This window comes from Hyla sarda, chromosome 10 (genome assembly GCF_029499605.1).
Source record: "Hyla sarda isolate aHylSar1 chromosome 10, aHylSar1.hap1, whole genome shotgun sequence".
Classification (NCBI taxonomy): Eukaryota; Metazoa; Chordata; class Amphibia; order Anura; family Hylidae; genus Hyla; species Hyla sarda.
The window spans coordinates 126565334-126589666 of NC_079198.1; the positions used below are offsets into that span (position 1 = coordinate 126565334).

Genomic DNA, 24333 nt, shown 5'->3' on the forward strand with positions numbered 1-24333 from the left:
TGACGACACGTGTCTCGGGAACCGCCCAGTTTAGAAGCAAATCCCCATAGCAAACCTCTTCTAAACTGGACGGTTCCCGAGACACGTGTCATCAGAGAGCACTTAGACAGAAAATAACAACCTTAACTTCAGAAGCTCATAAGTACTGAAAGGATTAAGATTTTTTAATAGAAGTAATTTACAAATCAGTTTAACTTTCTGGAGCCAGTTGATATATAAAAAAAAGTTTTTTTTCTGGATAACCCCTTTAAATCAAATGGTGCCAGAAAGTTATACAGATTTGTAAATTACTTTTATTTAAAAATCTTAATCCTTCCAGTACTTATCAGCTGCTGTATGCTCCAGAGGAAGTTGTGTAGTTCTTTCCAGTCTGACCACAGTGCTCTCTGCCGACAGCTCTGTCCATGTCAGGAACTGTACAGAGCAGGATAGGATTAGTATGGGGTTTGCTCCTGCACAGTTTCTGACATGGACAGAGGTGTCAGCAGAGAGCACTGTGGTCAGACTGGAAAGAACTACACAACTTCCTCTGGAGCATACAGCAGCTGATAAGTACTGGAAGGATTAAGATTTTTAAGTAGATGTAATTTACAAATCTGTATAACTTTCTGGCACCAGTTGATTTACCATCGGAGTACCCCTTTAAGGACACTTTTTGGGACGTTCACTGCCACATGGGAGTTTAAGTTTTGCAACATCAGGAGGGCCATAGTTTGGAGGCAACTACTCTGGAGGAACTGTCCTGTAATTCATTACTCAGAAAAACCAATTGATATGAACACTGGTGTTATGATTTATTTCCCCTGTGGGGGTGCTGCAGGGAAATTAAACACTTACTACCAGGATTAACATCTGAATACTAAAGATCCCAGGATCGGAGGACACTCCAGGATCGGCTAATTCTCAACAGACAAGTAGGAATTGGCCAAAAGCAGAGTATATTCTCCTTCTTAGTGTGGTATTGGGTGTGAGATGCAGGGCAGATGGAATTACCCTAGGGGCAGATTGCATTAACCCCTTGTATTTGTGACGCCAGGGCGTGGTTCCTCCTCAATACCACCCGAAGGTATACCGCTGGATCCTGGGCTAGGCATGAGGGCAATAATGACTCCGATCCCAAGTTACGGACAATGGTAGCTTTACTGAGTGACAGATGGGACAGTCTATACAGTTCAGCCAAGGCCCACGGAGGTGACCAGTGACTTCAGAGACCTTAAGGCCTTGCTGGGACTTGCAGTGGTTTTGGACAATTTAGTGCAGGCCACGTTGACTTGACAATAGATGACAGGGACTGACATGACTTGACTGGAGACAGACTAAGCTGTGACTTTATCTTGTAGACTTGTATCTTGTGGCTGTAGATGTGACTTGAGGCTCCTATGGACTCCAGACTCTTAGGCTCGACTGCACCTCAGCAAAGACTCAGGAACTGAGAGAGAAGAGACTCCTCCCAGGGCTTTTATGGGGGGAGACTCTGGTGGGGTCCCATAGGTCACCCTTAAAGGGGTACTCCACTGGCCCAGCATCCGGAACATTTTGTTCCAAACGCTGGGTGTGGGCTGTGGGGGTCGTGACATCACGGCCACTCCCCTTGTGACGTCACGTCACCCCCCCTCAATGCAAGTTTGCATTGAGGGGGGTGTAACGTGACGTCACGACCCCCGCAGCCCGCACCCAGCGTTTGGAACAAAATGCTTCAGATGGTGGGCCAGTGGAGTACCCATTTAAGTCACCTGGTCACTGATACCTCCTGGGTAACAATCACATGACAACTCACATGACAACTGGTGATCACATATTAACATTCCTCAAAGATACAACATTCTTATATACATAACATAGGGGATAATATACAATTACAGTAGCACAGATGCAGGGGGGCCTAGGGGACACTGCCGGGAGGCTGCCTGACAGGACAAGGGTACGGGGTAACACCTCCCGTACTGGGCCACCACATTGGCAAACAATGGATTAGTCAGAAATAAAATGAAAGTTGCAGGATGTGGTTATATGGTGCCAGCTCCTCCAGGGGAGGTCACCCCGCTGTCAGTGTCATATCAATCCTAGTAATGTAGGTGCTGCTAGGAAATCCTTGTGGTTGTATTGAGGTAAATCCTCTGGGGGAGGGATGGCGGTGACTCACGTCTTCTATACAGCGTCTCCAGACCCTACGAGAACATCACAGCTCATGAGTCAGGGGAGACACCGCGCAGCTCTGCGCCAAAGGTCTCCGAGTGACTCTGAGTGTAAGGTTTCCTATACGTATTTACGTCAAGTATTGGTATTGAGTCAGATTATTTTCCATCTCTCTTATAATCCTCTCTTGTCTGATAAGAAGCCATTCTGCAATATCTATAGTTACTTGGTCTCCTCCACTAGTAAAACAGTCGGGAGCGACAACCGCTACTGACCGTCACCGTTACAGACCCTCCGGAAGTTGTCACTGCATCTGGACATAGCACGGCATTTACCTCTGTATTGTCACATCTCTCTGCTCCCTGTGCACTAATGTTTATCCTTTACAAGTGTCAGTCTTTACCGTCGTTTTGTCATTCTATTCATGATTTAGGACAGGACTTGACAGATTTGTTATGAATCTAAGAGCCAGCAAAAAAAGTTAGAAGCAAGGATCACATAACATGACATCATATGTTCAGTCATAAGTGCCCCCTTATCTCTCCCTGTGTCACAGTTATTAGTGTCCCCTCTTCTCTCCCTGTGTCAGTCATTAGTGCCCTCCCATATCTCTGTGTCACAGTCATTCGTATCCTCTCATCTCTCTGTGTCACAGTCATTAGTGTCCTCTCATCTCTCTGTGTCACAGTCATTAGTATCCTCTCATCTCTCTGTGTCAGTCATTCTTGTTTCCTGTTTTCTCACTGTCACAGTAATTAGTGTCCTCATCTCTCCCTGTGTCACAGTCATTAGTGTCCCCTCTTTTCTCCCTATGTCACAGTCCATATATGCTCTACTTCTACAGCCTATTTGAGCTGCCATTCATGTAGTCTATTCTCCCTATCTACAGCCTATGTGAGCTGCCTTATGTATGCTCTTCTTCCTGTCTACAGCCTGTGTGAGCTGCCTTATGTATGCTTTTCTTCCTGTCTACAGCCTGTGTGAGCTGCCCCATGTATGCTCTTCTTCCTGTCTACAGCCTGTGTGAGCTGCCTTATGTATGCTCTTCTTCCTGTCTACAGCCTGTGTGAGCTGCCCCATGTATGCTCTTCTTCCTGTCTACAGCCTATGTGAGCTGCCATTCATGTATTCTATTCTCCCTATCTACAGCCTATGTGAGCTGCCCTGCATGTATTCTCTTCTTCCTGTCTACAGTCTATGTGAGCTGCCTTATGTATGCTCTTCTTCCTGTCTACAGTCTGTGTGAGCTGCCCCATGTATGCTCTTCTTCCTGTCTACAGCCTATGTGAGCTGCCATTCATGTATTCTATTCTCCCTATCTACAGCCTATGTGAGCTGCCCTGTATGTATTCTCTTCTTCCTGTCTACAGCCTGTGTGGGCTGCCCCATGAATGCTCTTCTCCCTGTCTACAGCCTATGTGAGCTGCCTTATGTATGCTCTTCTTCCAGTCTACAGCCTGTGTGAGCTGCCCCATGTATGCTCATCTCCCTAACTACAGCCTGTGTGAGCTGCCTCATGTATGCTCTTCTTCCTGTTACCAGCCTGTGTGAGCTGCCCTCCATGTATTCTTTCCTCCCTATCTACAGCCTGCATGGGTTTCCCTCCATTTATGCTTTGAAAATTCTCCACACTCTGATCTGCTATGTATAACCATCTTACCCTCTCTGCTGCTATCTCGTACACTGAGAATAGACAGATGGACAGGCAAACCTTTTCCCTGGGAGATATCAGATAGATAACCTACAGACTCTGCAGAAGCAGCATGCTGGGAAGTTGTAATGGAGACTTAAAGGAGCACTCCAGGATAGAAAAATTGTGGTGGTGATGATGATAGTAGTAGTGGTCATAGTGGTGGTGATGATGATGATAGTAGTGGTCATAGTGGTGGTGATGATGATAGTGGTAGTGGTCATAGTGATGGTGATGATGATGATAGTAGTAGTGGTCATAGTGGTGGTGATGATGATAGAAGTAGTGGTCATAGTATTGGTATTGATAATGAAAGTAGTAGTAGTAGTAGTAGTAGTAGTAGTAGTTGTAGTAGTAGTAGTGGTGGTGATGATGATGATAGTAGTAGTGCTTGTGGGGATGATGATGATGATAGTAGTAGTGGTCATAGTGGTGGTGATGATGATAGTAGTAATGGTCATAGTGGTGGTGATGATGATGATGATAGTAGTAGTGGTTGTGGTGATGATGATGATGATGATGATGATAGAAGTAGTGGTCATAGTAGTGGTGATGATGATGATAGTAGTAGTGGTGGTGGTGGTGATGATGATGATAGTAGTAGTGGTTGTGGTGGCCCAGTACGGGAGGTGTTACCCCGTGCTCCTGCTGTCCTGTCAGGCAGCCTCCTTCAGTGTCCCCAAGGCCCCTGCACTTGTTTCCCCATTGTAAATATGTTTTACCATGTAAAGTGTTATAAAATGTAATGTTGCTTTAAGAGTTATACCATGTGATATGTCATGTGATTGTTACCCAGGAGGTACCAGTGACCAGGTGATCCGAGTAGTGACCTATGGGCTCCCTGCTAGTCTCCCCATATAACCCCTGGGTGGAGCTTCTCTCTCTTCTGCTGAGGTCCAGTGCAGTCGCCTAGTGTGTGTGTCCAGAGTGTTGGAGACCTCAAAGTCCAGTCCTGCAGCCGCCATCAAGTCACGTAAGATAAAGTCACAGCTTTATGAGTCAAGTCAAGTCAGTCCTTGTCATCTGTCAAGTCAGTGTGGTCTGCATTCAGTTGTCCAGTCCACTACAAGTCCCAGCAAGCCCTTAAGGTCTCTGCGTCACTGGTCACCACCTTGGGCCCTGACTGAACTGTATATACTTTACCATCTGTCTACCCTCAGTAAAGCTACCGTTATCCGTAACTTGGTGTCGGAGTCATTATTGCCCCCGTGCCTAGCCCAGGATCCAGCGGTATACCTTCGGGTGGATATAGGCTAAACCATGCCCTGGCGTCAGGAATACAAGGGGTTAATACCATCTGCCCTTGGGGTAACAACATCTGCCCTCATCACACCCCGCTACCACATGGTCATAGTGGTGGTGGTGATGATAGTAGTAGTGGTGGTGGTGGTGGTGGTGATGATGAAAATGATAGTGGTAGTAGTAGTGGTGGTGGTGATGATAGTAGTAGTATTAGTGGTCATAGTGGTGGTGGTGATGATAGTAGTAGTAGTGTTCATAGTGGTGGTCAGTCATTGCACCCAGTATCGGACTGTGGTGCCTGGGCCCACCAGTAAAACACTAAAGATTTACAGTAATTTACGTAAAACGGTTCTGTCTTTGACACAATTTTCTGCAAATCTCAGTATAAAGCAGAGACATGTCTCCGTGATGGTCAGGGGTCCATCCAGGGGATCCAGTCTGTGCCCTGTAAGGAAGCTGAGGATCCGTATAAGGGTGCATTCACACCACGCTTTTGCAATACACTTCCCGAATACGTTTTCTATGCGAAAACCATATGGAACCGTATTGGAAACCGTATGCATTGACTCTCCATTAAAAAGCGTATGCCAAAAGATGCATCAGGTTGTGTCCGTTTTGCATTCTGTACAGTTTTTTCAGGTTTTTTTCTGTACCCAAAACTGTAGTGTACCACGGTTTTAGGTCTGGTTGAAAAACTGTATTAAACCGTATACGTTTTTTTTTTAACATGGGAGTTGTCACGATTCGGCTTCCAGGTAGTGGATCCTCTGTGTCAGCGAGGGATTGGCGTGGACCGTGCTAGTGGACCGGTTCTAAGAGGCTACTGGTTTTCACCAGAGCCCGCCGCAAAGCGGGATGGTCTTGCTGCGGCAGTAGCAACCAGGTCGTATCCACTAGCAACGGCTCTACCTCGCTGACTGCTGAGAAGGCGTGGGACAGAAGGACTAGGCAGAGGCAAGGTCAGACGTAGCAGAAGGTCGGGGGCAGGCGGCAAGGTTCGTAGTCAGGATGGGTAGCAGAAGTTCAGGTACACAGGCTTTGGACACACTAAACGCTTTCACTGGCACAAGGCAACAAGATCCGGCAAGGGAGTGCATGGGAGGAGGTCAGATAAAGGCAGGGAGCAGATGGGAGCCAATTAAGCTAATTGGGCCAGGCACCAATCATTGGTGCGCTGGCCCTTTAAGTCGCAGAGAGCTGGCGCGCGCGCGCCCTAGAGAGCGGAGCCGCGCGCGCCAGTAGATGACAGCAGGGGACCGGGACGGGTAAGTGACCTGGGATGCGATTCGCGAGCGGGCGCGTCCCGCTGTGCGAATCGCATCCCCGACGGCCATGACAGTGCAGCGCTCCCGGTCAGCGGGACTGACCGGGGCGCTGCGGGGAGAGAGACGCCGTGAGCGCTCCGGGGAGGAGCGGGGACCCGGAGCGCTAGGCGTAACAGTACCCCCCCCCTTAGGTCTCCCCTTTTCTTTGACCGGCAACTGCCTCCCCTGGGATGAGGACACCGGGAAAAAATGGAGGGTTTCCTCAACGGCAGGCAGTACAGCAGGAGTGGGAATGGGGAGGGAGGGCAGAGGGCGAAGCCTGGCACGGGGCAGTGTGACACCAGGACGGGGGCCATGAGGAGGCACAGAGGTTTGCCTGACGGGACTGGGAGGGGGGGAGAGGCACTTCCTATGGCAGGCAGAGTCCCAGTTCTTTATCTCCCCGGTGGTCCAATCAAGGGTGGGGGAATGAAGCCGGAGCCATGGCAGACCGAGGAGGACCTCAGAGGTACAACTGGGGAGAATGAAGAACTCAATCCTTTCGTGGTGGGGTCCGATAGACATCAGGAGGGGTTCTGTGCGGTAACGCACGGTGCAGTCCAATCTGGCTCCGTTGACCGCGGAAATGTAGAGCGGTTTGGCGAGACGCTCCAGAACCTAAAAACAGTTTCTGAAATTCCAGACAGAGCTTGAGATAGTGGATAGTGGCTGAAGACCACGAAAGACTGTTCTTTTAGTATGTGTATTGTGCAACTCATTCCAGGACAGTCAGAAGATTTGTTTCTGTTAGGAATCACAGACTATTTTGCAAGTCCAAAACCAAACATTTCACTTTTTACTAGCAGTATCTCTGCACCTGGAACAGAATGTGGTTAATCTGAAACAGTCATTAAATTACAAATGGGTAAATGGTGCTAACCAACACCACAAACCCCTGTATAAATTATCAGAAAAGGATGAGATCAGACAAGGATAGGTCAGGGAACAAAGGAAAAACACCAAGGTACTGTATCTTTACCCAACAGGAGCAAAAAGGCCAAATATTCTTACTGGGTCAGCCCTTTGTGCTACCTTGTGGTAAGTTATACTTATTCGATCCTTCAGGAGATAGTGGTGACTCACAAAGTATGAGGTAACGTTTAAAAATAATAATCTCCATTAAAGTATAACGATAGCCACTGTTCGCATAATTGTAAAAAAGGAAGACAGGCCATAGTGTGACTTGGTACTTCCTGTTCAAATTTTCTTGAAATATATAATCAAATCACATGCTGGTGCAGATCATTGATGCTGATCTTCATTGCTTGCACTTGGAGTTCGGCTTCTGATTTGACTGCGCAACTGTTCTATTAGTTCTGGGTTTTGTTGCTGCATTTGTTGAGCAAACTGCTGCCCTGCTTGTATAAGACTGGCCAGATCAGTGGGAGGTGTGTTGCCTGCAGCAGCTGCTCCAGCCATAGGATTGCCTGTGCCAGAAATCATACCGGACATTAACTGCTGTACTTGGGGGTTATTCATGAGATTTGATGCCATGCTCATGAAGCCAGGGTTGTTCAGCAGCCCAGCTATATCAAAGCCTCCAGGAGCGGTGTGGCCCAAGACAAGGCCTTTCCTGAAAGAAGGCTCACTACGAACGCCACCTTAGACCGTTCTGTAGGAAACAAGTCTGACAACATCTCCATATGCAGGGAACACTGAGACAAAAATCCACGGCAGAGTCTGGAGTCCCCATCAAATTTGTCCGGCAGGGACAAGCGGAGGTTAGGAGCGGCCACTCGCTGCGGAGGAGGTGCAGGAGCTGGCGGAGGAGATGGTTGCTGCTGTAGCAGAGGCAGAATTTGCTGTAACATGGCGGTCAACTGCGACAGCTGCTGTCCTTGTTGGGCAATCTGCTGCGATTGCTGAGCGACCACCGTGGGAAGATCAGCGAGACTTGGCAGCGGCACCTCAGCGGGATCCATGGCCGGATCTACTGTCACGATTCGGCTTCCAGGTAGTGGATCCTCTGTGTCAGCGAGGGATTGGCGTGGACCGTGCTAGTGGACCGGTTCTAAGAGGCTACTGGTTTTCACCAGAGCCCGCCGCAAAGCGGGATGGTCTTGCTGCGGCAGTAGCAACCAGGTCGTATCCACTAGCAACGGCTCTACCTCGCTGACTGCTGAGAAGGCGTGGGACAGAAGGACTAGGCAGAGGCAAGGTCAGACGTAGCAGAAGGTCGGGGGCAGGCGGCAAGGTTCGTAGTCAGGATGGGTAGCAGAAGTTCAGGTACACAGGCTTTGGACACACTAAACGCTTTCACTGGCACAAGGCAACAAGATCCGGCAAGGGAGTGCATGGGAGGAGGTCAGATAAAGGCAGGGAGCAGATGGGAGCCAATTAAGCTAATTGGGCCAGGCACCAATCATTGGTGCGCTGGCCCTTTAAGTCGCAGAGAGCTGGCGCGCGCGCGCCCTAGAGAGCGGAGCCGCGCGCGCCAGTAGATGACAGCAGGGGACCGGGACGGGTAAGTGACCTGGGATGCGATTCGCGAGCGGGCGCGTCCCGCTGTGCGAATCGCATCCCCGACGGCCATGACAGTGCAGCGCTCCCGGTCAGCGGGACTGACCGGGGCGCTGCGGGGAGAGAGACGCCGTGAGCGCTCCGGGGAGGAGCGGGGACCCGGAGCGCTAGGCGTAACAGGAGTCAATGGGAACCGTACAGAACTGTATGTGCATACGGTTCCATCAGGTTTTCACCTTACGGTTTTTGACTTTGCACAGTTTTTTTTTCTTGGAATTTCAATCAAACAAGTAAAACTTTATTCAAAATGGAGTGAAAAGTTAAAAACGTATGTTTTTTTCTTAAAAACTGATGCAACCGGATGTCATTTTTCAAACTGTATACGGTTTTTAACTGTATATGGGTTAAAATTTGGACACACGTTTTGATACAGTTTAGTCAGGTTTTGAGGAATCCATTTTTCCTCAAAAACCTGGGACGGGAACTGTATTTCAAAAACGTGGTGTGAATGCAGCCTAACAGTTCATCCCTGATACGGATAGTCAGTATGACGGTGTCGGGGATGATGGTGGTTGTAGTGGTCATGATGCAGGTGATATCCTCCTTCCCATTACGTGATCCTCCTTGGTGCCGTCTGTCACTTTACCTCCATATTATCGCACACTCTTATCTTTTGCGGATGACTTATTGGCAGTTCGCTGTCTGGGAGCATGAAGCTTCCTGCCGCCTCTGCGCCCTAATGAAATCAGATCTCACAGCGAGCGGGCGATGGAGAGGAAGCGTCCTTTCTACACTGACGTAGCTGAGCTCATGGATACAGAATAAGGGATGATCGGGGGGGGGGAGGCAGCTGGATTCCTACCGATTATTGGGGGTGGGGCAGAAGCCCATTCATAAAATTATCATTTACTGTACAAAATGGCGCCAGATCTGATTCATGATCTACTTTTACACTATTTGATAGCATTTTAATAGATTTGTGGTGAGGGTATGATGAGGGCAGATGTTATTACCCTAGGGGCAGATGCCATTAAACCCATGTATTAGTGATGCCAGGGCGTGGTTAACCACTGCACCACCCGAAGTATGGCCGCTGAATCCTGGGCTAGGCAAGGGGCAAATAATGACTCCAATGCCAAGTTACGGAACAATGGCAGCTTTACTGAGGCAAACAGATGGAACAGTCTTTACAGCTCAGTTAGGCCCAAGGAGGTGATCAGTGACTTAGGAGACTTGAGGGCTCGCTGGGACTAGTACTGGACTTGGACAGAATGCTGCAGATCCACGCTGAATTTGGACAGACTTGACTGTCTTGACTAGGACTGACTAGACTTCACCCCTTGTGTAGCTTACCAGGCTTTGACGTTCACCTGTGGGGCACTTGGTGGTGGAAGCGTGGCTGCGTGGTCGGCCTTGGGTCTCCTCAGGACACCAGACACTCTCAGGTCTTGACTGTTCCTCAGAATGTACTCAAGAAGCTGAAGAGACTGAACAAGCTCCTCCCTTGGTTTATATGGGAGCACTTTGGAGGGGTCCTATAGGCCACCACACAAGTCACCTGGTCACTGACACCTTCCCTGGTCACATGACCTGGTAACAACATTTAAAGGCATATGAACATTATAAAGACAATCTCATACATAACATAAGGCACTTATTAACCATTTAAGATATATACAATAAGGGTGGACTCAGGGGTCGCTGAGACAGAGTCCCCCACACAGGACAGGAAGGGTTCAGGAGTGCAACTCTTGTACTGGGCCACCACAGATTATTGGGTGAAACACCTCTCTATGTTTGTGTTATGAACTGCGTTCTGGTTGGTCGCCTGGGGCAACACGGACATTTTTGAAACACGAGCGTCAATGTTTCTCATACACCACCTAGCCCCCATTCTCCAGTGTGTCTTGTAGGTATGTCACCTGCGATAGTCGCCCCCCGCACCCACCCATGGTGAACGACCATCCATCTTGAACTCGACATCCCCCAGGTAACGGCGGGCCCGCTTCAGCGCACGTCTGGCGGGTTTTCTGCAGATGTTGTCGCCGCTTGTAGATTATAAAACCTTTAACGTCGAAAAACTCCTAGGCTATATCGTCTATTGCCGTTTCCATGGCAACATTGTTGTCCGCACTGGACGCCTACATTTAACCCCTCAGCTACCTCACGTTCCCTAATCCAGTGTAGGTTGTATGGTGGAGATTTATCAAAACCTGTGTAGAGGAAGAGTGGTGCAGTTGCCCATAGCAACCAATCAGATCGCTCCTTTCATTTTTAAAAGAGGCCTGTGAAAAATGAAAGAAGCGATCTGATTGGTTGCTATGGGCAACAGGTCAACTTTTCCTCTGCTCAGGTTTTGATAAATCTCCCCCTATAGCCGTACACTTATACTGGGTGTTAGAGCGATACGGTCCCATGCAGATAAAAATTGTATTGCTAAAAAGATCCACAACTTTTTTAACAGAATTTCTGCGTCGGTACAGATCTCCTTCAAGATCTCCGCTTGCTGTCCTTGAACTGAAATCTTCATTGTTAGATCTATAGGCTGATAAGTCCATCCTGATTTATTTAATTTTTTTTTTTTCGCGCAGCTGAGTGTTTGTTACAACTGCATCCAGTTTGGAAAAATCCTCTTTGGCGGAAATAAAAGAAAAAAAAAAGAAAAAGCGCAGTGACGATAATGCCTACGGAAGCTACAATGGCGGAGACATTTTGACCTTGTAGAATGTTCTCTGACAATTTATTTTTATTTTTTTTATGTACATTTATTGTTACTAAAATTCAGTGAAAGCGCTAGAGGCACACGATCAATGGTGACGGCGACGTCCCGCAATGAGTCATCGCGGGTCTTTCGTTTTTATTAATTTAAACCTCAGAAAATAGATGCGGGGGTGGTCGAGACAACAGCATCTCCTGAAATACTCTGTACTGCTAGACCAGTGTTTCCCAATCGGGGTGCCTCCAGCTGTTGCAAAACTACAACTCCCAGCATGCCCGGACAGCCGTTGGCTGTCCGGGCATGCTGGGAGTTATAGTTTTGCAACAGCTGGAGGCACCCTGGTTGGAAAACAATTGTCTGGCAGCTGTACGGGCATGCTGGGAGTTGTAGTTTTGCAACAGCCGGAGACACCCTAGTTAGAAAACAATTGTCTGGCAGCTGTCCGGACATGCTGGGAGTTGTAGTTCTGCATCAGCTGGAGGCACACTGGTTGGGAAACACTTGTCTGGCAGCTGTCGGGGCATGCTGGGAGTTGTAGTTTTGCACAGAGTCTTGGTTTTTGCTGGTTTTGTCCGTTTCTATACCTCTTATTCTTGAGGTCGGATCCCTGAATCATCCGCAGATGGCGTCACGATTTATCGGGGGAAATACGACAAGGCCGCGAATACTCAGCAGCAGCCGTGGGGCAGAGAGAGGTCTCTTAAGTGTTTCCACTGTGTGGGAGGTAAAGTAGTTTTAGAGGTTTTCAGTGGTGTCGCTGGCGCCGTTATTCGCTTTTCATACATTTTCCATTGTCTATTAAAAATGGTGGCAGAATACTGGGAGGCAGTGTTATACTAGTAATACTCTTGTACATAAGGGGTAGTATTATAGTAGTTATATTCTTATACATAGGGGGCAGTATTATGGTAGTTATATTCTTGTATATAGGAGCAGTATTATAGTAGATATATTCTTGTATATAGGAGCAGTATTATAGTAGTTATATTCTTATACATAGGGGGCAGTATTATGGTAGTTATATTCTTGTATATAGGAGCAATATTATAGTAGTTATATTCTTGTATATAGGAGGAAGTATTATAGTAGTTCTATTCTTGTATATAGGAGCAGTATTATAGTAGTTATATTCTTGTATATAGGAGCAGTATTATAGTAGTTATATTCTTGTATATAGGAGCAGTATTATAGTAGTTATATTCTTGTATATAGGGGCAGTATTATAGTAGTTATATTCTTGTATATAGGAGGCAGTATTATAGTAGTTATATTCTTGTATATAGGGGGCAGTATTATAGTAGTTATATTCTTGTGTATAGGAGCAGTATTATAGTAGTTATATTCTTGTATATAGGAGCAGTATTTTAGTAGTTATATTCTTGTATATAGGAGGCAGTATTAAAGTAGTTATATTCTTGTGTATAGGAGCAGTATTATAGTAGTTATATTCTTGTATATAGGAGCAGTATTATAGTAGTTATATTCTTGTATATAGGAGCAGTATTATAGTAGTTATATTCTTGTGTATAGGAGCAGTATTATAGTAGTTATATTCTTGTATATAGGAGCAGTATTATAGTAGTTATATTCTTGTATATAGGAGGCAGTATTATAGTAGTTATATTCTTATGTCTAGGAGCAGTATTATAGTAGTTATATTCTTGTATATAGGAGGCAGTATTATAGCAGTTATATTCTTGTATATAGAAGCAGTATTATAGTAGTTATATTCTTGTATATAGGAGCAGTATTATAGTAGTTATATTCTTGTGTATAGGAGCAGTATTATAGTAGTTATATTCTTGTATATAGGAGCAGTATTATAGTAGTTATATTCTTGTGTATAGGAGCAGTATTATAGTAGTTATATTCTTGTATATAGGAGCAGTATTATAGTAGTTATATTCTTGTGTATAGGAGCAGTATTATAGTAGTTATATTCTTGTATATAGGAGCAGTATTATAGTAGTTATATTCCTGTATATATAGGAGCAGTATTATAGTAGTTATATTCTTGTATATAGGTGGCAGTATTATAGTAGTTATATTCTTGTATATAGGTGGCAGTATTATAGTAGTTATATTCTTGTATATAGGAGCAGTATTATAGTAGTTATATTCTTGTATATAGGAGCAGTATTATAGTAGTTATATTCTTGTATATAGGAGGCAGTATTATAGTAGTTATATTTTTGTATATAGGAGGCAGTATTATAGCAGTTATATTCTTGTATATAGGAGCAGTATTATAGTAGTTATATTCTTGTATATAGGAGCAGTATTATAGTAGTTATATTCTTGTGTATAGGACCAGTATTATAGTAGTTATATTCTTGTATATAGGAGCAGTATTATAGTAGTTATATTCTTGTATATAGGAGGCAGTATTATAGTAGTTATATTCTTGTATATAGGAGGCAGTATTATAGCAGTTATATTCTTGTATATAGGAGCAGTATTATAGTAGTTATATTCTTGTATATAGGAGCAGTATTATAGTAGTTATATTCTTGTATATAGGAGGCAGTATTATAGTAGTTATATTTTTGTATATAGGAGGCAGTATTATAGCAGTTATATTCTTGTATATAGGAGCAGTATTATAGTAGTTATATTCTTGTATATAGGAGCAGTATTATAGTAGTTATATTCTTGTGTATAGGACCAGTATTATAGTAGTTATATTCTTGTATATAGGAGCAGTATTATAGTAGTTATATTCTTGTATATAGGAGGCAGTATTATAGTAGTTATATTCTTGTATATAGGAGGCAGTATTATAGCAGTTATATTCTTGTATATAGGGGCAGTATTATAGTAGTTATATTCTTGTATATAGGAGCAGTATTATAGTAGTTATATTCTTGTATATAGGAGGCAGTATTATAGTAGTTATATTTTTGTATATAGGAGGCAGTATTATAGCAGTTATATTCTTGTATATAGGAGCAGTATTATAGTAGTTATATTCTTGTATATAGGAGCAGTATTATAGTAGTTATATTCTTGTGTATAGGACCAGTATTATAGTAGTTATATTCTTGTATATAGGAGCAGTATTATAGTAGTTATATTCTTGTATATAGGAGGCAGTATTATAGTAGTTATATTCTTGTATATAGGAGGCAGTATTATAGCAGTTATATTCTTGTATATAGGAGCAGTATTATAGTAGTTATATTCTTGTATATAGGAGCAGTATTATAGTAGTTAAAGTCATGCACTTAGTGGCAGTATTTGTGAATATATTTTTAACTGCTATATTTTTTAGTATGTTTTTTTCAAATTTATTATGCGATGATTGTAAAGTCAGAAGATCCATTAATGGGGTGAGATCTGAGCTCGTTTGTTGAAGAGATACAGAATTTTTCCACTTATCATCCTGTATCGTGGCCAACGGCCATCGCTGGAAACTTTTCTTTGTATGTAAATTTGGCTTCATGTACTTTTCATCGGGCTGATCATGGAACATTTGATATGAAAGCCGCAGTGTCTTACACGCTCTACTCATATGTAACTCGTAGAGGTTGGACTTTAGTATTTCATAGGTCCTTTATCTCTATATATTCTTCATAAGCCATATATCCAGTAGAATGAGTATCGGTTGCCGGATTAGTGGACGTTCTCACATTAGATGCGTCCGCACCCTTTATTAGGACAGTCTGTTCCATCAGACCTGGGGTTTCGTCTGTTAGACCACAGCCTGTGTGAGTGACATATAGACTCGACTGATAACTCTGATAAAGTTCTATTTCTGCCCCATCTAGTAACCGCTCAGCAGCTCACGAGGAAGGAAAATGCTGCGTTGTCTATTTACAGCTCCGACTGCTCAGTGCGGTATATAAGTGTGTATATAGTGTGCAGACACAGGAAGGTGGGCTCCAGATCAGACAGAGCCCCTTTAAGACCAGACAGCGGCCAATGAGCAGAACCAGCTGCCAGTCACCTATATGGTCACCTTATATAGAACCAACCCCCTGGTCTACAGAATATATAAGGGGAGATTTGTCAAAATTCGTGCAGAGGCAAAGTGGACCAGTTGCCCATAGTGACCAATAAGACGACTACTTTCATTTTGGAGAGGCCCTTTAAAAAAAAATGATTGGTTGCTATGGGCAACTGGTCAACTTTTCCTCTGCACATTGGGAGAGATTTATCAAAACCTTTGTAAAGGTAAGTTGACTAGTTGCCCATAGCAACCAATCAGACGGCTACTTTCATTTTAGAGAGACCCTTAAAAAATGTAAACAAACAATCTGATTGGTTGCTATGGGCAACTGGTCAACTTTTCCTCTGCACATTGGGGGAGATTTATCAAAACCTTTGTAAAGGAAAGTTGACTAGTTGTCAATAGCAACCAATCAGACGGCTACTTTCATTTTTGAGAGGCCCTTTTAAAAATGAAAAAAAGCAATCTGATTGGTTGCTATGGGCATTTGATCCACTTTTCCTCCACACAGGTTTTGATAAATCTCCCCCATAATGTCTTCATATCCCTTCCTGTTGGAGAACATGGACACTACAATAATAATAATACTAATAATGGCTGACATTGTTATTGGGGTACTAGCCACAGAGAAATTAGCGGGTGGCATTACTGTTATTAGTGTTGAGCGGCATAGGCCATATTCGAATTCGCGAATATTCGCGAATATATGGACGAATATTCATCATATATTCTCGAATATTCGCATATTCGTTATATTCTCGTTTTATTTTCGCATATGCGAACATTCGCGTATGCGAAAATTAACATATGTGAATATTAACATGTGTGAGTATTAGCGTACGCGGAAATTCGCATATGCGCAAATTAGCAAATGCTAATTTTCGCATATGTGAATATTCGCATATGCGAATTGTCGCGCGCCAGTCTCACACAGTAGTATTACAGCCTTCTTTACACCACACAAGCTGGAAGCAGAGAGGGGTGATCACTGTGATGTGTACTGTGAAGAAAAAAAAAAAAAAAACTAACAAAAAAAAACGAATATTCGTAATTACGAATATATAGCGCTATATTCGCGAAATTCGCGAATTCGCGAATATGCGATATTCGCGAATAATATTCGAATTGCGAATATTCGTGAGCAACACTAACTGTTATCACAAAGAGAAAAAAAAAACGCTCAAGTGTGAACATGCAATGTGCACGTCAGGCAATGTTGACTATGGCCCTGTGTGCCGAAACGCGCCACGCTACTTGAGTCCTTGTTGTTTCCCATGGCAACTGAATAAAGAAGTTCCTTTTCCACGAGTTGGCGCTGGACAGTTCTTTTCTTTCACATCAGGCAATAAACCGCATGGGGTGGTGCTCACGTCCAATATAGTCCAACAGAATCCACACTAAGCAATATACTACGTAGAAAAAAATGGGCACTCACCCTTAAAAAGTCACTTTTATTTCTTCATGTAAAAAAACTGCTCTCCTGGCAAGGGAACAAGACGAACACCGGCTATCGCCGGTGTTCGTCTTGTTCCCTTGCCAGGAGTGCAGTTTTTATGTGAAGAAATAAAAGTGACATTTTAAGGGTGAGTGCCCATTTTTTTCTACATAGCATTGCTTATAGTATTGCTGGAATAGGAACACAGTGATAATGTTATAAATTGGATTAGAGGAGTGAGTGGTGATGTCATCAGTTGGATCTTGATGTCATCCATGGTAATGTCTTCAGTTTCACTAGGTCTGTAGTAATGTCACCACCGGAGACTGGAGCGTGGTGATATCATCAGTTTCATCACAAAAGTAGTAATGGCTGTGTAAGAAAAGTAGTGATGTCGCCTCTGGAAACAGGAGGGTGGTTCAGTTGGTGATGGTATCAGGAGGCATGATGTCATCAGTGATATCAAGAGGGTCAACAGTGGCATCACCACTGAGAATATGAGATGCATTAAGAGAATAGGCATGCAGTCACATCACCAATAGAATGCGGTTAGTGATAATGTCATCTGTTGCCTTAGGGGTCAGGATATCATATTTTGTCTTAGGAATTATGATGTCATCAGCTGAATCAGAGGAGTCCATAATTTGTTACATCTAGAAAATTGTGATGTCATCAGTTATCATTAAAGTGGTGAAGTCATGACAAGCAACAGGGTAGTGTCATCATTTATATGAAGAGAGTAGGGATGGCATCAGATCAGAGGAGGTGTGATGTCACCAATGGAAAATGGAAACCGGATAGGGGTAATGTCATCTGTTGTCTTAGGGATCAGTATGTCATATTTTGTCTTAGGAGTCATGAAGTCATCAGTTGGATCAGAGGACTAGTGATGTCACCACTAGAAACAGAAGAGTAATTATGTAATCCGTTACATGTAGAAAATTTTGATGTCAACAGTAATCATTAGAGTGGTGATGTCACTACAAGCAACAGGGGGAATGTTCTCATTTACCTAGTAGTGATGTCATATGTTGTCTTAGGAGTCAGGATGTCATCAGTTGGATGAGATAAATAATGATGTCACCACTGGAAACAGGAGAGAAGTGATGTAATCCATTGTACAAGGAAAAGTAATGTCATCGGTTGCATCTTAAAAATCTTGTATCTTGCATCTTGTAATGTCATCATTTATCATTAGAGTGGTGATGTCATGACTAGCAATAGGGCATTCTCATCATTTAAACAAGGAGAGTAGTGATGTCACCAGATCAGAGCAATGGTGATGTCACCACTGGAAACGGGAAAGTGGTAACGACATTTGTTGTCTCAGGTTACAGCAGGAGAGCAGCGATGTCATCAGTCAGATAAGAAGTGATGTCACCACTGGAAACAGGAGAGTAATGATGTAATCTGTTGTTACATCTAGAAAATTGTGATATCGTCAGTCATCATTAGAGTGGGGAGTGTCATCATATACATGACGTGAGTAGTGATGTCATCAGATCAGAGGAGTGGTGATGTCACCCCTGGAAACAGGATTGTGGCAACATCATGATCTCAGCAGTTACATCAGGAGAGCAGTGATGTCATCAGTTGGGTCAGAAGAGTGGTGTCTGTGACACTAGTAACAGGAGAGTGGTGATGTCATCACTTATATTAGGACAGTGGCGATGTCATTGGGTATAAGGACTGTATGGGTGATAAACCTCATATCCTCATGTAACTCGCCTGCTGACAGTGTGTTCTATTTTGTCACAACAGCGGATTGAATCGGGGCCAGGCCGTCTGAGCAGCTGTCGTCTCTCGCACACAATTCAATGTGTGTTATTTTTTTTGCAACGCAGCAATAAGAAAGTCTGTGTCCTAGAGTGCTCCTCGATTATACAAGGCGGGCCGTGCTAATACGAAGCACACAACCCGCTCTGTCTTACCGGTAGTCACATGTCACCGGGCGGCTATCAAAGAGCCATTCATTGTCATGTGACCTGAGCCGCAGATAAAATCACCGCTTCTCCCTTACAGATCTGTGTATTGTCAGTAATGGGCGCATGTGATGGGCCTGAAGTGGAACCATTTTGTTGGCTGGCAATCACATAGAGGTTCCAAATCGTCCTATCACCAATTAAAGTCTTAATCAACAATTGGTCGGCGTGCCACATTGGCATTCAATATCCCAAAATCACAAAACAGTATTTGTTAGCCTAATGCCATGTGCGGGGCACATAATAGAATTCTGTGTTACAAGATGGAATATTATGTTCCAATACAGTCAATACAATACTATACATCAATACAGTTTGGTGTATTACCCTATAGAAGTGTTTCCCAACCAGTGTTCCTCCAGCTATTGAAAATCTACAACTTCGGTTCGGAAACACTGTCCATTAATGTTTATCTAGAGGAAGGCAAAAAAAAAACATGAGGTACAAGTCAATTTTACTAATTTTATGGGTAAAAATTCCTTTCCGACTTCCAATTTATCTTTAAAATAAATCTCCGTATCAACAACCCTTGTCCAGACTCTAGTGACTATTACCTGTAATGTTATAACTCTCCAGAAATCTATCACAGCCCAAGCCTCCAACCTATCCAGATCCATGTGTAACAGTGCATTGTCCTCTATTGTGTTATCTACTATACACATTGCATTGTCCTCTATTGCGTTGCCTACTATGCACAGTATACTGTCTTCTATTGTGTTATCTACTATACACAGTGCACTGTCCTCTATTGTGTTATCTACTTTACACAGTTCACTTTCCTATATTGTTTATCTGACATACACAGTTCACTGTCCTCTATTGTGGTATCTACTTTACACATTGCATTGTCCTCTATTGTGTTATCTACAACACACTGTGCCCTGTCCTCTATTGTGTTATCTACTATACACAGTTCACTTTCCTATATTGTTTATCTGACATAAACAGTGCCCTGTCTTCGATTGTGTTATCTACTATACACAGTGCCCTGTCCTCTATTGTGTTATCTACTATACTCAGTGCACTGTCTTCTATTGAGTTGCCTACTCTACACAGTGTACTGTCCTGTATTGTGTAGTTTAGTATCATCTACAAAGATTGACAATTTACTATGCAATCTCTCTACAAGGTCATTCATAAATACAGTATATTAAAGTCAGTAGAACCCAGAGTTCCCAGCCAGTCTCCCATGCTGGAACTTGCCAGGCTTAAAGGGGTATTCCGGGCAAAAACATCTTATCACCTATCGAAAGGATAGGGGACCCCCCGCGATCTCCCTGCAGCAGCCCGCTTTCTATGCGTAGCTGCATCTGAAGTTTCGGAAACCTCCGGGCTTCCGAGATGGGGACGTGACGTCATGCCACGCCTCCTCCATTCATTTCTATGGTAGGGGGCGTAACGTGCGCAACGCCCCCTCCCATAGACATGAATGGAGGGGGGCGTGGCGTGACGTCACGTCCCTGTCTCGGAAGCCCGGCGGTTTCTGGAACTTCAGAGGCAGCTATGCATAGAATAAAGGGCTGCTGCAGGGAGATCACGGGGGGTCCCAGCGGTGGGCCCCCCGCGATCAAACATCTTATCCCCTATCCTTTCGATAGGGATAAGATGTTTTTGCCCGGAATACCCCTTTAAGGCTACGCAGCAGTCTGCGATCTGACAAGGGCCTGCACATTCACAGAACACATCATAAATATTTTTTTTACTTAAAGAGGTATTCCGGCTTCATACATCTTATCCCCTGTCCAAAGGATACAGGATAAGATGTATGATCGCAGGGGTCCCGCGAATACCCCTTTAATTCATTTTGTGCTACCAAATTTTAGCCGTTTATAATTAAAAAAAATCTTTGTTCCAAAATATAATTCTGTGTTTTACAATGATATGTTGCATGCGATTGTGTAAAATGTGTAATGCTGTGTTCCCTAAATGTATTTTGTGCTACACAGAAGTTTATAGCCTTTGTGTATAGCCTTATTACTGTATCCCATCATGCCTCGGGCCTCCCGCCACCTCACCGGTGCAAGGTCTTCTCTCACGCTTCCCTCTTCTGTCTCAATATTTCCAGTTTTACGGAATAATTTGCCGAGTGTTCTGCTTGACCTAGTTTCCTGTGAATTATTTTACTGCCCTGGCAGGAGAACGCCCTCGGTCTGGTGAATATTTAACAAGTGGATTATTTCAGAGATTGTCAGAAGTCACAGAATAGTGACAGGTGGTGATGGGAGGAGGCGCAGGGTTTATGGTGGGGACCCCCGGGGCAGGGAAATATGAGGGGCATGGAGGCAAATACAATGTACATCAAGGAAGATATGGTGGGGGAGGCGTAAGAGTCCTGACCATAGGAGCTTAAACTCTATAAGGAATAAGAGGAGATACAAGAGGAGGAGGAGTAACAGTCCTGACCATAGGAGCTTAAACTCTATAAGGAATAAGAGGAGACATAAGAGGAGGAGGAGTAAGAGTCCTGACCATAGGAGCTTATGTGGTGCCTACGGGGTGAATAACATGAAATTACCGTATTTTTCGCCATATAAGACACACTTTCTGGGGGGAGGGAAAAGTCGGTGCGTCTTATACGGCGAATACACACCTATCGCGGCGGTCCCTGCGGCCATCAACGGCCGGAACTCGCGGCTAATACAGGACATCACCGATCGTGGTGATGCCCTGTATTAACCCTTCAGAAGTGGCGATCAAAGCTGACCGCCGCGTCTGAAGCGAAAGTGACACTAACCCGGCTGCTCAGTAAGGCTGTTCGGGACCGCCGCGGTGAAATCGCGGTGTCCCGAACAGCTTACAGGCCACCGGGAGGGACCTTACCTTCCTCCTCGGTGTTTGCTCCGTGCCGGGATCCCCTGCATGGCGGGCGCTCTCCTTCAACATCATCACGTCGTGGCGCACGCCGACCCGTCATCCAATAGGAGCGGCGTGTGTAGCGACGTGATGACGGCGACGTGATGACGGCGACGGAGAGCGTGGATCCCGGGGAAGAAGACGTCCGGACACCACGGGGACGCGCCGACAGCGATGGAGCGACATCCAGGGCAGCGGTGACGAGCGGTGACTGGTCCGGAGCAGTGGGAACACATGAGTATTACCTCCTATCCAGTGGTCTTCAACCTGCAGGTTGGGCCAGGCACGGGGCAATAAATACTCTGATACAAGGTTACGGATAACTGTCTTTACTGAGGCAGGATAGATGGTAATTCCTTTTACAGTATAGATTTGGGCAAAGGGAGGTGCAGAGTAAACTTGGAAGCCTTTCGCCTTGCTGTGACTTGTAGTTGCTTGGGCTGTGCTGTATGGTGACTGACTTGTGATGAATGGCAACCCACGCTGACCTTGGTGCTGCAGACTGACTGACTGAAGACAATTGCTTTTCTTCCCCAGGGTTTAAATGTTTACCGCTAGGCTTTGACGTTCACCTGAGTGTAGGGGATTTTCCTTAGGTTATGCGTGGCTGCAGGTTTAGAATTCTGATTTGCTTGAGGCCTCCTCAGATCCCCTCACGCTTCTCTCTGACTTCTCCACACTGTACCTCAGGAGCTCAATTGTGAACAGCAGCTCAGCTAGCTCTTAATTAGACTGGGGCAGCTCCTCTCCCCCTACACTATATGCAGGGCAATTTGAAGTATTCCCATTGGGGCAGAGAGGTCACCTGATCCACTCTGCACCTTCTCTGCTAACAGACTTAAAGAACTGGTAATATGGAAAATTCCAGAACAACAACAATGGCATAATATTACAATATAATGAGTCCTGAGTAGTGGACTCAAGATGGACACTGAAGGCAACATCTGCCTGACAGAATAGGCAGGATATGGTATTCTGTACTGCGTCACCACACTTACACCCTGTAAGGAATAAGGAGAGATACAAGAGGGGGAGTAAGAGTCCCGACCATACTTCTTACACTCTATGCCCTTTTGCCTCGGTTTTCCTCTTATCTAACTGCTCTTATTTGTATTTCCAGGCTGAAGGCTTTAGCGTCCACGGGAGGGAGAAGCGTCCAGGCCGCCTGTGATTGGTGGGTATCACCTCCATAGTTCAGTCCACTGATCCACGGAGAAGCCAGTATTCTGAGAATCTGCTTATTTTCCAGGCTGTTCTCCCACGTAGATGACCCCTTCTTGGACGACCCGTTGCCTCGGGAGTATGTGCTGTACCTGCGACCGATGGGCCCCCTTGCCCAAAAACTCTCCGACTTCTGGCAACAATCCAAGCAGCTGTGCGGGAAGAACAAGGCGCACAACATATTCCCGCACATCACCCTCTGCCAGTTCTTCATGGTACGTCGCAGGCAGGGGTCCTCAAATCAGTAGAGGGGACCCAGGAGCAGGGCAAAACTACAACTCACAGCATGCCCAGACAGCCGATGCCAAACACTGGTATAGACAATGTGAAGCTTTGCGATTAGAACGAGGTTAGGCCCTGTTCACACCTGTGCAAAATATGAGGATGGGATATGAGGTCGGGATATGGGGTCGGGATATGGGGTCGGGATAGGAGGTCAGGATATGGGGATGAGATTGTGGTGTCTGGGGTGTTGCAATGATATTACAGGGTCTGGTGGTATTAACCCTTACTTGTTGTGACGCCAGGGTGTGGTTTGCTTAGTATAGGAGATCCTGCCGCCAACCGGCCCACAAATGGCAGGGATAATAAACGGAATGTCCACAGCAGATTTTGTGAGATAACTGGAAACTTTTACTTGAACTTTTATGCAACAGTCTTTACAATTGTACAGTTTCTCCTGAGGTAACCGGGATGCAGGTTCCTCACAGGCTTGGCTGGGACGAATAGTCTTTAGCTTTAAGCAGGCCACTGTGCTACTAATTATAGGATTTGAGTAGAATAGTAGTCACACAGGATTTGTAGATAGAGTTTTGTAACTCACGGTTTTAGTGGCTGCTGGATTCTTAGGCTTTGGCTCGTTGAATTGAGATTGATGCTGATATGTGCTTGCTTCCATGTACAGGTCCTAAGAACAGGAACTAAGAGAGCGAAATTAGTGACTACAGCCCCTTATATGCTAGGGGGGCTGGACTAATCCCATTGGTTGCAAAGCCTGTAAGTCCTGAACCCAGAGAACTCTGGGTAACACATGACATCATCACATGACCCAGGAAGGTCCTAAATATCTGTACAACCATTATAGTATATCACGTGACCTGGGTAGGTCCTATACATTTATACACTATACAAAGATATTTATATGAGGCGACCAAGGGGCAAGCCGTGCAGGAGAGCCCTGTGGAAATGGAGGGACTCTAGCTGAGGGGACTTTAGACAGGGACAGGACCAGGTCCTGTACCGGGACACCACAAGATATATGGATGGGATATGAGGTCGGGATATGAGGTCGGATATGAGGACGGGATATATGGATGGGATATGAGGTCAGGATATGAGGTCA

The 24333-nt window shown here is 44.9% G+C and overlaps 1 protein-coding gene across 6 annotated transcripts in view; it reads left to right on the forward strand.

Annotated features, from left to right (window-relative positions):
- UBASH3B (ubiquitin associated and SH3 domain containing B) overlaps positions 1-24333 on the forward strand; it is a 131595-nt gene that overhangs the window by 65387 nt on the left and 41875 nt on the right. For all 6 annotated transcript variants that reach the window (XM_056543058.1, XM_056543059.1, XM_056543060.1 and 3 more), the window contains exons 2-3: positions 22891-22944; positions 23020-23206. In XM_056543058.1, the coding sequence (XP_056399033.1) occupies positions 22891-22944; positions 23020-23206 (241 nt within the window). The remainder of the gene's footprint in view (positions 1-22890; positions 22945-23019; positions 23207-24333) is intronic.